Genomic DNA, 16259 nt, shown 5'->3' with positions numbered 1-16259 from the left:
ATGTGCCTGTAGTCCCAGCTACTCGTGGGTTTGAGGTGGTAGGATTGCTTGAGTCCAGGAGGTCGAGGCTGCAGTGAGCCGTGATCATGCCACTGCACTCCAGTCTGGGTGACAAAGTGAGACCTGGTCTCTGAAAAAAAAAAAAAAGACAAACCCCAACTCTCCTGCAGTCTCTTCAGTGCTCTGGGGCAGGAACATAACTGACTTGGCAAGGATAGGCTGTGGTTCAGGAAAGGGCACTCAGAAACTAGGTGGTCAGAATCCTGAGTAGGGTACAGGGGTGGAAGGGGAGAGAGCTTTTGTTTGTAAGAGTCTGATCAAACTATAACACTGATCATTCTTGGCACCAGCTACATTTTCATCCGCATAGAAGGAATCAGGCTGAGCGAATAGGTTAGTTTGGCTCAAGGAAGAAACTGGTCTGGGTAATGTAAGGATGAGAGTAATTCAAGGCTATTGTAATTCAAGGCTGTTGTTCGTTTTTTTTGTTTCTTTTTTTGGCGGGGGGGGGGGGGGGGGGGGGGTAGGTGGTTGCGGGGGATGGAGTTTCACTCTTATTGCCCAGGCTGGAGTGCAGTGATGAGATCTTGGCTCACTGCAACCTCTGCCTCTCAGGTTCAAGCAATTCTCCTGCCTCAGCCTTCCGAGTAGCTGGGGGTAGCCTGCCACCACGCCTGGCTAATTTTCTTTATATATTTAGTAGAGATGGAGTTTCGCCATGTTGGCCAGGCTGGTCTTGAACTCCTGACCTCAAGTGATCCACCCGCCTCAGCCTCCCAAAGTGCTAGGATTACAGGTGTGAGCCACCGTGCCTGGCCTAAGGCTATTGTTCTTAGAGGTAAAGAAGGGGACCTCCCCTTTCTCTTGGGGTGTGCTGGCCCCAGGTATGGACCTGGCACCAGCAGAAACAGTGATTGGGGTTTGAGCAGCAACACGGCCTCATGCTTACTCCTGGGGTTCTCTATGGCAGGGTATCACCAGGGGTTCAAGAGAGTTTCCTAAGTATCAGTATCATACACTTCCAACCACTAAGTGACACAATGATGACCTCTAAAGACCAACCACCCATCTAGCATCAGGCTAGGTGCTATATACCCATCTCTAACCCACGCCATAACTCTGCCAATTTGAGACTATTACTGCATTTTCCAGAAAAAGAGACTTAGGCCAGGCATGGTGGTTCATGCCAGTAATCCCAGCACTTTGGGAGGCTAAGGCAGGAGGATCACTTGAGCCCAGGAGTTCCAGACCAGACTGGGTAACATGGCAAAACTCCATCACTACAAAAATTTTTCTAAAATTAGCTGGGCATGGTAGCATGCACCTGCAGTTGCAGCTACTTGGGAGGCTGAGGCAGGAGGATGGCTTGAGCCCCGGGCATCAAAGCTGCAATGAACTGTGATCATGCCACTGCAGTCCAGCCTGGGTGATAGAGTGAGATCCTGTCTCAGAGAGAGAGAGAGAGAGGGAGATTGAGAGACTGACGCTCAAACCGATAGAGTCATACAGGTGGAGGCAGGATTCCAATGTACTGCATGCTGCAGCCGTTGAGCATGGACCCACCTATCAATTCCCAGAAGAAACCAGCTGGGAATTTATGTGCCATGTGCATCTCTGGGATATTTCCTAAGAGAACAGAGGCTGAGGCAAGGTGCACAAATTCTGTATCTCTGGCAGAGCCCTCCACATGAAACTGCCTTTGCAAAATTAGACAGTCAGAGAAATCTGACATAGCTGACTTCATGTTTCCTCTAACCTCCAAGCTGTTCTTGGTCATCTCTGGGCATAAGCCAAACTAACTTTGGGAGACATTTAGTTTATAGTTTAACCTTAGCCTACCATAGCCCTTCCCAAAACTAAATCACCTTTGTAAAACTAATGGAAGTCCACAAGGTTAAGAGAATGAGAAGGGCCTGAATTCTGCTAAGATGTAGGCATAAAGGATAAACAGCCATTGTTCCAGAGGTCACAAGATTTGCAACTTCCCCAATTTCTCTTGTATATAACATTGCTATTGTAGAACCTAAGATTGGTCTTTTGAGACTTCTGCATTTCTGACAATTGGCTAATCCACCCAGACTCATGACTAATGACTAACCAGTCCTCTGGCACCCTCACCCAGAGGCAAACCATTTTCCATGCCCCTGTGATGGCATCCCCAACCAATCAGTAGCATTCCCTGGTCCCTTGTCCATTCCCTAGTTCCCTGCCCACCAAATTATCCTTGAAAACCCCTAAACTCAAAGCCTTCAGGGAGATCAGTTTGAGTAATAACTCCATCTCCTGTGTGGTGGTAGGTCTTGCATCAATTAAACTCTTCACTGCAATACCGCGGTCTCATTGAATTGATTTTGTCTGTGCAGTGGGGAGGACGAACCCATCAGGCAATTACAAAAATATACTGGGAGTCTGGGCACCTCTGCCTCCGCTATCCACATGGCCACTTCCTTCTAACATCAAGCCTGGGACATCATCACACTCATTCCTCAAATCTTGGCCCTTTCCTCAGAACAACCTTGCTGAAAGTCAATGGAGACAGACTCACACGCCTGTCTCAACTAGAGACACTTGTTGACACAAGAAACTGTGCTTCTAAAGATCACTTATAAAGTTGGTTCCTAGAAATGTGGAGACCATTTACCCATTGGGTTTTTTTGTTTTGTTTTCTTTTTTTTTTTCCTGAGATGGAGTCTCACTCTATTGCTCAGGACGGAGTGCAGTGGCATGATCTTGGCTCATTACAAACTCTGCCTCCCAGGTTCAAGAGACTCTCCTGCCTTAGCATCCCGAGTAACTGGGATTACAGGCATGTGCCACCACACCCAGCTAATTTTGTATTTTAGTAGAGACAGGGTTTCACCATGTTGACCAGGCTAGTCTCAAACTCTTGACCTCAAGTGATCCACCCACCTCGGCCTCCCGAAGTGCTGGGATTACAGGTGTGAGCCACCGTATGCAGCCCACATCATGCTTTTAATTTGCATTTCCTTAATGGCTAGTGATGTTGAATATCTTATGTGTTTATTGATATTCTTATATCATCTTCAATGTGATGTATCCTCCTACCTTTTGCTCATTTTTAAACTGAATTTTCTTTTTTTGTGGTTGTTGTTTTATGACAAGGTCTTGCTCTGCCACCCAGGCTGGAGTGCAGTGGCACAATCACAGCTCACTACAGCCTTAAATCCTGGGCTCAAGTGATCCTTCCACTTCAGCCTCAGCAGTAGTTGGAACCACAGGCATCGCTGTACCTGGCTATTAATGTCAAATTTTCAGAGTTCTTTGTCAGACATTTGTTTTACAAATATTGTATCCCACTTTGTAAACTTGTCTTATTTGAGACAGGGTGTTGCTCTGTTGCCCAGACTGGAGCACATGGGCACAATCTCAGCTCATTGTAGCCTCAGCCTCCAGGGCTCAAATGATCCTCCCACCTCAGCCTCCAGAGTAGCTGGGACTACAGGCGTGTGCCGTCACACCTAGCTAATTTTTGTATTTTTTTGTAGAGATGAAATTTCAACCTGTTGCCCAGACTGGTCTTGAACTCCTGGACTCAAACACTCTGCCCACCTCAGCCTCCCAAAGTGCTGGGATTACAGGCGTGAGCCACTATGTCTGGCCCTTTTTGTCCTTTTAACAGGTCTTTCATGGAGCAACAGTTTTACATTTTTACAAAGTCCGGTTTATTGATCTTTTAATTTTATGAATGGTACTTTTGCTGTCATGTCTGAGAATTCTTTACCAAGCCCTGGGTCCTGAAGATATTCTCCTGTGTTATCTTCTCTTGTTTTTGAGGACGGGGTCTTGCTCTGTTACCCAGGCTGGAGTGCAGTGGTACAATCATGGCTCACTGCAGCCTTGAGCACCTGGGTTCAAGCAATCCTCCTGCCTCAGCCTCCAGAGTAGCTGGGACCACAGGTGTATGCCACCACATTCGGCTAATTTTTAAAATTTTTGTAGCAACAGGATCTTGCTGTGTTGCTCAGGGTGGTCTTCATCTCAAAGTTCTGGGGATTAGAAGTGTGAGCCACCAAACCCAGCCTGTTATCTGCTAAGATTTGGGGTTTTATATTTTAATCTATGATTCGAGTTACGTCTTGCATAAGGTGTAAAATTTAGGCCAACGTTTGCTCTTGTGGCATTGGATGTCCCATTGCTCCAGCATACTTTTTTTTTTTTTTTTTTTTTTGAGACTGGGTCTCGCTCTGTCGTCCAGGCTGGAGTGCAGTGGCACAATCTTGGCTCACGACCTCCGCCTCCCAGGTTCAAGCGATTCTTGTGCCTCAGTCTCCTGAGTAGCTAGGACTACAGGTGCATGCCACCACACTCGGCTAACTTTTGTATTTAGTAGAGATGGGATTTCACTATGCTGGCCAGGCTGGTCTCGAACTCCTGACCTCAAGTGATCCACCCACCTTGGCCTCCCAAAGTACTAGGATTACAGGTGTGAGCCACCAGGCCTGGCCGCTCCAGCATAATTTCTTGAAAGAAAAGACCATCCTTCATTGAATTGCCTTTGCATGTTTGTCAGAAAGCAGTTGACTGTGCTTGTGTAGATTTTCCTGTTCTGGGCCACTGATCTATATATCTATCCTTCTGCCAGTACCAAAGTTTTGATTCCTATAGTTACATAAGTTTTAAAATCAGGTAGCGTGATTCCTCCCACTTGCTTCTTGTTCAAAACTGTTTTTAGCTATTCTAGTTCTTTTGCCTCTCCAAATAAATTTTAGTTTTTCCACCCAGGCTGGAGTGCAGTTGCATGATCTCAGCTCACTGCAACCTCCACCTCCCAGATTCAAGTGATTCTCCTGCCTCAACCTCCAGAGTAGCTGGGATTACAGACACCCACCACCACGCCCGGCTAATTTTGTATTTCTAGTAGAGACAGGGTTTCACCATGTTGGCCAGGCTGGTCTTGAACTCCTGACCTCAGCTGATCCGCCAGCCTTGGCCTCCCAAAGTGCTGGGATTATGGGTGTGAGCCACGGCGCCCAGCCCCTGCTATATTCTTAATATAGCAAATTAGTCCAACACTGATCAGACTCTCAAGCGTACTCTTCTGGCATTTGATAAAGTATCAAGTTATTTAAGAACATTTGGACAAATTTTTAAAAATTGAAGAAAACAATTGAGCAACTATCCTATCACACATAACATAAAGCTATACTAATCGCATGGATGACTCCCAGGTACCACACACTGAGACAGAACTTGGGAGGAGGTGGGATGGCAGCAGGTTTGGTAGAAGGAAGAAGGAAGTGCTTTGTTGAGATACATCAAGTGTGAGATGCTTATTAGACCTTAAACTGGAGATGGGGACACAGTGGGATGTATAAATCTAGAACTTATGGAAACGGTCTGGTCTCTTCCATAAGAGAGATACATGTAAAACCGTGGGATGCCACTGAACTTTTGCTGAGCTTTTATTGCTTTCTTCCTGTTAAATCAAATAGTTTGGCTTTGCAAGTAAGCTTCAGAAGTTCACCCATCCTATCCACATTTCTGTTTTCATGTTTAGGTAAATTTAGTAGAGGACTAAATAAACTCTAGTATTCCTCTTATTATTCCTATACTATTATTACTTTCCTCATTACTTTTGAACACTTGCCTTTCGCGTCATTTCCCTTCTTAATCATTTAACTTTGATCTCCTATACGATGCTAAGCTTCTCTCTGGCATTCATAATACATTCTCCATTGTCCAAATGGCTCCTTCATTCCCCCTGAACACACCACACGTATGACCCTGGCCTCTGACTTTATGTAGACTGTGACCCAAACTGGTTTCACAACTCCCTTGACCTGTACCTCTATCTGTAAGAGCTTGAGAGCTCTATGAAGTCTCCAACTGTTCCAGCCCATCATCTCCCCTCCTCATCTCCACACACATTTATATGGTAGTCTTCATCATATGGTCTCTTGCATTTTAAAAACCTCAAACCTACTTCTCAAATTGTACAAGCCCACTAAGAGGTCATATTGGAATGAGTTTCCAATCATGAATGCCAAAATCACGCAGTATTTCTAATACAAATACTTTGCTTTCTACCCCAAAAATACACAATCAAAACCAAAATGCAAAGGAATAAATCAATTGCATCCAAATCTAAATTAACAGGACTCCATTATCAACCAAGAGTACCAAGCCAGTAATAATGTGAAAGGCAGAATTTAGTCAGAGGTATAGAGAGTGAGCGTAGGCAGAAATGGCAATGAGTGTCCACCAGGACTAATGAGGCGATCTGCCCCCAGGCCACACAATTCCTATCCAAGGCAGCGCCTTTTTCACTACCAGCCCACCAACTGCAGGATTGAGGTATGCTGTCCCAGGAAGAGGCAACCAGGCCTGGGGGAAAAACTGTACCTTATTCTTCCACTTAAATGGAATAACCATCCCTGTATTTCTCCTCAGTCTGCATGGAGCAAAAAATTGGTTTTAGCATAATCCATCAAATACATGACTCCAAGTAACCAGGACAGAGAACTCCATGTGTAAACATACAAACACATGCAAACACACACACGCACATGTGAGCGCACACATACTCCAGACATTATGGCCAAGCATGCCATACAAAACTGTATGTTTATCGTGAAACAATCTGAGTTAGGAAACTAGGATTGTTGCCACCACCATTTATTTATCTAGTTCATAACTAAGAACACTATAGCAGTGCTGGAGATGCAAAGACGTCCCTGCCCTTAAGGGGCTTACAATCTTACTGGAGAATATAACAGGCACATAAGCAGCTGGACTACAAGGAAGCATGAGCTAACAAATGCCAGACTTTGGAAGGCAGCGTAGTTTGAGAACATGGGATTCAGAGTCACAAAACCCACATCCTAGTCCCAACCCAGTACATCAGTGAACCTCTCTGGGTTTTTTCCCAGCTACAACATTAAATAGTTAAGACTGAGAGGCTGTCTGCATGTTTCCATGGTGATTCAGATCAAAAGCTGAGATGAGCTTTATGGAGTAGGTGGCACCTGAGCGGGACACTGAAGGAAGGCAAAGGAGGTGTTTCAGACAAGGAAAGCAGTACTGAGGTAGCTGTAAGCTTGGAGTTTGGAGGGGAGATGACAGACAAGTGTCACAAGGAGTAATGGCAGAGAGGTGGGTGGGTGGCAGGAAGTACCACCATACTTCCCACACAGGGGTGAGCGGCGTGCCTCACATTTACATCCAATCATTTACAGTACATAATTCCAGAGAGTAGAAAATACCAGAGGACAATGGCGGCATTTTATCAAACATTTCACTTGATTTCCATAAAGTATAAAATAATTTAACATTATACCTCTACATTTCAAAATTCACATCAATAAACCATCCTGTCAAAATGTAAACCAATTCAAAGTTTACATTCTTAGTAAACATAACTAAATCTCTTAATTCAAAAGGACATTTGATACAAATTATATTACTCCAATAATTCCAACATTCATTTTCCACCATGTTCCAAGCACTGTGAAAATAAAAATGACTATGACAAGGTCCCTGCCTTTGAAGAGCCCGCAACCTGGCAGATGAGCAAAGATCAACTCTGCCTACCAGAATTACTGTGATGCACAGCCTGATCAAGGTGTGAGCCATGGAGCACAAAGATGGATTCATCCTTTCTGGAGTTTCCACAAGGGCTCAGGAGAGACATCTTGGGCACAAGAAGAAATGAGTTTGGCAGAGAGAAAGTGACTACGGGAGGAGAGGGCTCCCAGGCAGCGGACACACGGGCACAGAGAGGAAGTCCAGGGCCAATGACAGGGACAGTGTGGCTGAAGCAGGGTGTAAAAGGCAACAGCTAGTGATATGAAGGCCCAGACTTAGTCCTGTGAAAATAAGGAGCCATTGCTTGTCATGTTTTAATCATCAGCTAACACTGGTTCATAAGGTCAGGAACAGATAGGACAGAAAGTGAGCAGGAAGGTTCTGTCTGTATTGTAGACAGTGACTGTCTGCTCTCCCCAGCAACTAAACTGCTCAGAAGCCACACTCCCCATGACCTCCTTCCTTCATCCTTTCTTCTGTCTCCTTTTTCTCTTTATGATCTGCTTCCCCTCTGTCCTCGAGTCTTCAAAATGGAGCCAGCATTGGGAAGGCAAAGGAGAGGAACAAAGGAGCAGGACTAGAAACGAACACATACGGCTAGTCGAGTTACCATAAAGAAATGGTAACCGTATTGGACAAAGGTCTGCAGATGAAGGAAACTAATTCTTTTTCAGGAGTTTTCCAAAAGTGCCCAATTCACACCAAAATGTTGGAAAATCTCATACAATGTGGGAAAGGTATAGAGAACCCTTGCAGAAGACTCCATTTCCTAAACTATTTTCCATTAATATCAATGTTACAAATGCAATACCATAGGATTTCAGAGCCTATCTTCACACAAATAAGATCTGACCAAAATTGCATTGCTTAGCTTAAAAAATAATACACAATGTGTAATTTCAAGTCTTAGGTTCTCAGCTACTACCAAAATATGTCAATATATGAATAAACTGCCTCATGAAAAACATGCAGTAAAAGGTAGATGCAAATAAGCCATCCCTTTGGGGTAGACACTATATTAAAATTTCTTGTCATATTATAAAACCATTCTACAAAAGTAACACCTTCTTGAAATTTCATTTTGTAATGAAGAAAATAAATCTGTATCATTTTATTTAACATTCATTCTTTAAGTTACAGTTAACACAACCTGCTTCTAATCCAAGAAATCCTAGTATAATCTGAAACACATGCATATACATTTAGTAAGACCTTCTACATTTCTAAATAAATTACATGCATGATATACAATAAAGAATACTAATATGAGAATTCAGGACATTTATTTTTCTGCATTGAAATTTAACTACTGTACAACACACACATATACAAAACAAACCCACAAAGCAACAGTGTGTAATAGGTAGTGACAGACACACAAAATAAGCATATTTAAAATGCCTAACAGCCTTTTTTTTTTTTAGGCAACAAAATACGTCCAGTCCTTGACATCTTCTCATACTCACCTAGCACCACAGATGCAAGGACCTAACAGTAAACATGTACAATCTCATGCTTAACACCTAAAGCATGCACTGAATTGAATTTGTATGTTGTGATCTATTCTACTAAGTATGCAATACATACTTTTACTTACTAATATTTTATACATTAAATTACCCTGCAGCATTTTGAAATTTTAACATTGATGTAAAACAACTTTTGAAAGATTTATGAAACAAGTTTCAAGGTTTAACTTCAGGCTGGTTTGGTTAAGTGGAAAAATGGCAACAGCCTCAAGGTTCATACTGAATGAAAATGGTGTTGTGTGCATGTCAACCCATGTAAAAAATACCTATATACAAGATGGCACAAAAATTTGTGCAGTTGGAATCACCAGTGCAAATGCATGCATTTGAGGTACTTATTTTTTCCATGGTCAGGTATAATTATGCATAGTCATTTTCCTTAAGTGCTAAAGATTTCAGACCTGATCAAATGAAAAGCTGTAAGTGTAAATATGAGCTATTTATATAATTTCAAAGTGCTATGCTTTTAATGACCATTTGCTTAACATTATAGATTTATATATTTAGTTTAAAATATTTATATTACCAACCAATAAATTTTCTCACTATAAAGAGACTGACTGGCAATTATACCTGGCCAAGTAATTTAAAGAGCATACTTGCAAGAACTGTAGTGAAAGAGTTAAATACTTCATTATTGCTTCATTGAACTGAGAAGCCCAAAAGGCATAGATCAACAATGCTCAATGATGAAAAATGAATACCCAGAACAGCAGTGCATGCCCCCAAAATGACCTCTGTGCAATAAAAACTAAGCATTCTCCACGTTATCAATGCCGTTGGCATCCACGTGGATATCAGGATCCCCACACAAAGATGAGGGGACAAAGCGGCTAACAGTGGGACACAAACAGCTCTTAAGCTCTGGCAATTCTTGCTTCAGGCGTTCCAATTGCTCCACTTGGAATATATTTGGTTGTTCAGGCATCCAATCATATATCCTATGATGAAACAAATACAAAATACATAAAATACTGTAATTTTATGGTTTACCTAAGACCTGCCTGACTCAACCTTTTCATAAGATTTACAGAATGCCTGGAACATCCACATCAGAGTTTTTGTTTTGTCTTAAAGATGAAAGTATCCATTCTATTTTTTAAAATTTCTCTTCTTCCCAGTCTTTCCAATAATCCAGAATAGCAGCATTGCCCTTTTGTATCCCGGATGCAATGGAGCTCAACATAAAGCAACTGAATCAGAAAATGAAACGTCTAGTTTACTTGTGATCTAGCTTAAAGTATTTGCCCTCCAACTCGCTTTTTTTGTTTTTAAACAAATGGAAATCTAAAAAAAACTGACTGTTCTGACTTCAAAGTCACTAAAGATCAAGATAAGAAGACTGCTCACCAGCGTGGGAACTGCTCTAAAGCTGCTCCGTAACGCCAGATGCATCCAGAGTGGAGAACTCCGAAAGAGCCTCCGGTGATCTGACACTGGCACTGCCCATCCGCAGAGAAAGGATGGCCTCCTGTGCCTGAATGTGACAGCCAGGTCACTATGTAAGCCAGGCAACTATGTAGTATCAGAGAATCTTTATGACATCACAGTAGGAAAGAATTATTTAAACATGATAAAAAATATGATGACTCTATTAAATATCTGACTGTTTTAGAACAGAGTTTCTACTAATTAAAGACATATCTAAGAGAATGAAAAATGACCTCTGCATCAAGGTATCGAGACAGAACAGAAGCATCTAGCTTCGTTCTCTCCCTACATTCCATTGAAAATAAAACAAAGAGATTCTTTTTAATAAAATACGTAAGTATGAGAAAAATCCAAGAGACAAAGCTACAACATTTTGAAAGTTGGAAAACAGATGGATAAATAAGAACTAAAAGTTTGTCAGTGAGATAACTGAAAAGGCTGGCTCACAGGCCAGTGGTAGGAAACATGAAGAGCGGAGTTAAAAGCAGGAGCAGATCGATCTAAGACGGCGACTGTCAAACCAGAAACCACCCCTACTCCTAATCCCCCCGTGGAAGAGGAGAAAACAGAATCTAATCAGGAGGTTGCTAACCCAGAACACTACATCAAACATCCTCTACAGAACAGACGGGCACTCTGGTTTTTTAAAAAATGATAAAAGCAAAACTTGGCAAGCAAACCTGCTGCTGATCTCTAAGTTTGATCTTGTTGAAGACTTTTGGGCTCTATACAACCATATCTAGTTGTCTAGTAATTTAATGCCTGGCTGTGACTACTCACTTTTTAAGGATGGTATTGAGCCTACGTGGGAAGATAAGAAAAACAAACGGGGAGGATGATGGCTAATTTACATTGAACAAACAGCAGAGACAAAGGGACCTCAATCACTTTTGGCTAGAGACTCTACTGGGCCTTATTGGAGAATCTTTTAATGACTACAGTGATGATGTATGTAAAGCTGTTGTTAATGTTAGAGCTAAAGGTGATAAGATAGCAGTATGGACTACTGAATGTGAAAACAGAGAAGCTGTTACACATTTGGGAGGGTATACAAGGAAAGGTTAGGACTTCCTCCAAACATAGTGACTGGTTATCAGTCCCACGCAGACACAGCTACTAAAACAGTTCCACCACTAAAAATAGGTTTGTTGTTTAAGAAGACACCTTCTGAGTATTCTCATAAGAGACCAAGTCAAGCAATCGAGATTTTGGAGCTGAATCAAAGCCTCTTCAAAAACTACTAGGGTGGACTGGATTTAAATGTGATTTCCATCCAAATGTTGCTAAGATGTAAGAGAAGTCTCATTCACTGAGGTGGGAGGACTAGAACTCAGGAGGTCAAGGGAGCAGTGAGCTGAGATTGTGCCACTGCACTCCAACCTGGGCTGCAGAGCGAGAGACCCTGTCTCAAAAAAAAAAAAAAAAAAAAATCCTTAATGACTTCAGGGAAATAGCATGTTCATTAAATGAGAATAGGATGCTAAACATACGGAAAAAACTACATTCAGAGAAAAAAAGACAGTCATTGGAAATTAAACACACAATAGTAGACATGAAAAACTCAACAGAGGCCAGAGAGGGTGGCTCACTCCGGTAATCCCAGCACTTTGGGAGGACAAGGCAGGCAAATTGCCTGAGCTCAAGAGTTCAAGACTAGCCTGGGCAACATGGCGAAACCCTGTCTCTACTAAAATACGAAAAATTAGCCAGGCATGGTGGTGTGCGCCTGTAGGCCCAGCTACTCGGGAGGCTGAGGCATGAGAGTTTGCTTGAACCCAGGAGACAGAGGTTGCAGTGAGTTCAGATCGCATCACTGCACCCCAGCCTGAATGATAGAGACTGTCTCAAAACAACAAAACAAAACAAAACAAACAAAAAACAGAAAAGCTCAACAGAATGCGTAGAAAGAAAGAAAAAGAAAATCTTAAAAATAATTTAATCAAAAAAAAAAAATTTTAAAAAAGAAAAAAAAAAAAAAAATCCAGAAAATTGAAGGGGACAAGAATCAAAAGAAATATTTTTGAAAAAATCTTCCCATGTTTAAGAACATGTATTGACAGACTAAAAGGGTTACCAAGTGTCCAGCAAAGTGGGCAAAACCAGACCCACAAGAAAACGCCATCTCTATAGAATTTCAGAACACTGGTAATAAAAGGAAGACCCTCAAAGCTTCTAAACAGGAAACACAGATTACATGTGAGAACATAATCAAGATGGCTTCACACACAACAGCAACACTGGAATGGTAAAGATGATGGAGAATGTTTCTAAAATTCTAAAGTATTTCTAACACAGAGTTCTATACACAGCCACGACATTTCTGGACACATAAGACCTCAAAAACATTTACCTCCTGTGTCCACCTTTCTTAAGATGCTGAAAGACGTGTTCCGTAAAACTCATTGAACCAAGAGAGAAAAAGATATGAGCTACAGGAAACGGGAGATCTAACACAGAGAATGACAGCACTCAGGATGACAGCTGTGCACAACCAACCTACTGGAGCAGCCCAGTGGCAGGCAGATGTGTTGAGGGCTATTACTCCGAGAGAGACACTGTCACTCTAGCAGCTATGTTAACCTAAGAACAGAGTGCCCTCATGAGCCTGAACTGGCATATTACCTAAATATGGTCTAACCGTGTGCTGATTAAGTTTCCACGTTACCTGTAGGATTAAAATGCTTTGGCCTACTCCTGAGAACTGGTAACAGGCTACAATGAGTGAAGAACCAGGAAATACAGGATAGCCCACTCCTGCTATACTTCCAATGCCTGACCCACAGGCAGATGTGCTGAGCTAGAGACCTAGCAGGTCACACAATCAGTTCAGAAAGTTAAGACTGGCATTTAAGTGCACACATATAAAGAGGTACATGCATGTACAGGAAGTATCTAAAGGATACTTGGAATTGTTTCAGGTACATACTTGTAAATATACCTTATCTGTGTACTGGGTTGCCACATAAAATAGGTTGGGTGCAAAAAGGTTTAAAAGTCACTGTACTATCAATAATGTTCACAGCAACACTATAAAATAGCAATTACTTGGCAGCAACCTAAATGTTCCTAAAAGACAGTATAAGTTGTGGTAAAGACAACAATGGAATATTAATACGACCATGAAAAGCAGTAAGGTATAGCTACATGCAACAATATAGGTTAACTTTAAAAACATAATTACAAGTTTTATAAAGTATAATTAAAGCTTGAAACTATATAAAACTACAGCTGGGGCAGGAGAATCACTTGAACTCAGGTTGCAGTTAGCCAAGATAGTGCCACTGCACTCCAACCTGGGTGACAGAGCAAGACTCTGTCTCAAAAAAATGAAAAGAACGGCCTCTTACTCATCATCATAAGTGCAAATTTCCCAAACAAAATACCAGAAAATGATATGTAGCAGTTTAGTGTTTGACAACTGAAAATACACACTCACACACTCTCACCACACCTCTCTCCAATCCAAAATGCCTCAAAGGCTCCAAGTCACTAATCATTCAAAACCTTCTATATGACGTCTAAATTTGATAATGGAAAAAAAAGCATAAGCAGATTATTTAGAAATAGAGGTAAATGCCAGAAAAGCCAGATAATAAAGATACGAGGGGACAGGGTCTCAGCCAGAGACAATGGAAGAAATAGGTACAAGAAATTTTTTTTTTTTATTATAAGACTTATCAAACTATTTGAATTTTAAAACTATATACACATACTTTTTTGAATAAAATTTAAAAAAAAAACTTTTTGAGGGTAAAAACCAACTCAACACAACCCACCTTACCCCTCCTCAGACCCTATTAGGAATCCAGTGCCTGGCCACCTCCCTGAAACCCTCAACAGGGTCGTGCCCTGATTTACACTCTTGCCTCTGCCTAGAATACAAATGTTGTCAAAGTAAACATAACCACTCCCCAAATTCCAACTCAATTCTTCTTCTTTAAAGCTCCAAGCCAGGAAGAACTTTCTGGAGCACTTGTCATATCATATATCATCCTCTTCTCCATTACATGTCAACATTTGATTTCAACCAAGTAAAGCCCTTAAGATGAAGGATCTGCCTGAAATTTGTATACTCTACAAAACCATAAATGGTATAACCTCATAATACACTTCCTTGCCAGAAAATATTTGTAATCATTCCTTGTAACAAAAATACACATATAACCATATACATTCAAAAATTTGCTAAAGCCAGTACTTGTTCCAAATTATTAATTTAAAATTTTAATTAAATTAGCTGGAAACGTTGAAGAGCACTATGAGTCACACATGCTATTTCATGCAAAATTAACCAAATAGTTTAAAAGGCAGGTAGGTAGGATTTACTGGGACTACAATTTTAAAACCAAACTAATTGAGACAAAATACTGGAAGGAAAACAAGCTTTATTAAGAAAGTAATACAACTTTATGGGAAGAAGAGTAATATGAACCAAATCCAAGGAAAGTATTGTTTAGAGCAGGCCTAGTGAGATTTTATCACTTACTCTTTGTGTAACACTTCTCAAGCACAGGCAATCTTCATTTTACTGCACTTCGTCTTTTTTTTTTTTTAATTTCTTATAATTTAATTTTATTTTATATGAGATGGGGTCTCCTCCCAAAGTGCTGGGATTACAGGGATGAACCATCGTGCCCCACATGCGCTTTTCAGATACTGTGTTTCTTACGAATTGAAGCTTTGTGACCACCCTGCACTCAGCAAATCTGTTGGTGCCATTTTCCCAACAGCATGTGCTCACTTCATGTCTGGGTCACATTTTGATAATTCCCACAATATTTCAAAGTTCCTCATTATGATTCTATCTGATATGGTGATCTGTGATTAGTAATCTTCAATGTCACTATTGTAACTGTTTTGAGGTGCCACGAATCGTACCCATAAATCAGTGTGTTCTGACTGCTCCAATGACCAGCCTCTCCCCTATCTTTCTGCCTCTCCTCCGGCCTCCCTATGCCCAGAGACACATCCATATTGAAATCAGGCCAATTAACTCTACAATGGCGTCTAAGAGTTCAGGTGAAAGGAAGAGTCTTAAATCTCTCAATTTAAACCAAAAACTAGAAATGATTAAGATTAGTGAGGAAGGCATGTTAAAAACTAAGATAGGCTGAAAGCTGGGCCTCTTGCACCAAACTGTTAACCAAGTTATGAATGCAAAGGAAAAGTCCTTGAAGGAAATTGAAAGTGCTACTACAATGAACACAACAATGAAAAGCAAGCAAAGCAGCCTTACTGCTGATGAGGAGAAAGTTTTAATGGCCTGGACAGAAGATCAAACCAGCCAAAACATTCCCTTAAGCCAAACCTAATTCAAAGGGCTTAACTCTCTTCAGTTCTATTAAGGCTGAGAGAGGTAAAGAAGTTGCAGAAAAAAGTTGGAACCCAACAGTTAAATAACGCTGAAAATTGTAGGGCCCTTCAGAATTACGCTAAATCTACTCTGTGCTCCAGAAATGCAACAAAGTCTGGATGACAACACATCTGTACACAGCATGGTTTACTGAATATTTTAAGCCCATGGTTGAGACCTACAGCTCAGGAAGAAAAAAGATACTTTTCAAAATACTACTGTTCATTGACAATACACCTGGTCACCCAAGAGCTCTAACGAAGATTGTTGTTTTCACACTTGTTAACACAAAATCCATTCTGCAGCCCATGGATCAAGGAGTCACTTTGACTTTCAAGTATCATTACCCTAGAAATACATTTCAAAGACTGTAGGTGCCACAGACAGTGATTCTTCTGAAG

The 16259-nt window shown here is 41.3% G+C and overlaps 1 protein-coding gene and 1 pseudogene across 1 annotated transcript in view; one reads left to right on the top strand and one right to left on the bottom strand.

Moving 5' to 3' along the window:
* Window positions 1-6620: 6620 nt before the first annotated feature.
* Window positions 6621-16259, bottom strand: part of GPCPD1 (glycerophosphocholine phosphodiesterase 1) — a 63484-nt gene continuing 53845 nt past the window's right edge. The window contains 1 exon segment of the mRNA XM_031656573.1: window positions 6621-10015. Within this exon segment, the coding sequence (XP_031512433.1) occupies window positions 9826-10015 (190 nt within the window). The 3' untranslated portion in view covers window positions 6621-9825.
* Window positions 10247-11661, top strand: LOC103888091 (annotated as a pseudogene).

This window comes from Papio anubis, chromosome 16 (assembly GCF_008728515.1).
Source record: "Papio anubis isolate 15944 chromosome 16, Panubis1.0, whole genome shotgun sequence".
In the NCBI taxonomy this organism is placed as follows: domain Eukaryota; kingdom Metazoa; phylum Chordata; class Mammalia; order Primates; family Cercopithecidae; genus Papio; species Papio anubis.
The sequence above is the reverse complement of the archived record's forward strand: the minus strand, read 5'-3'. Positions and strand labels throughout refer to the sequence as shown.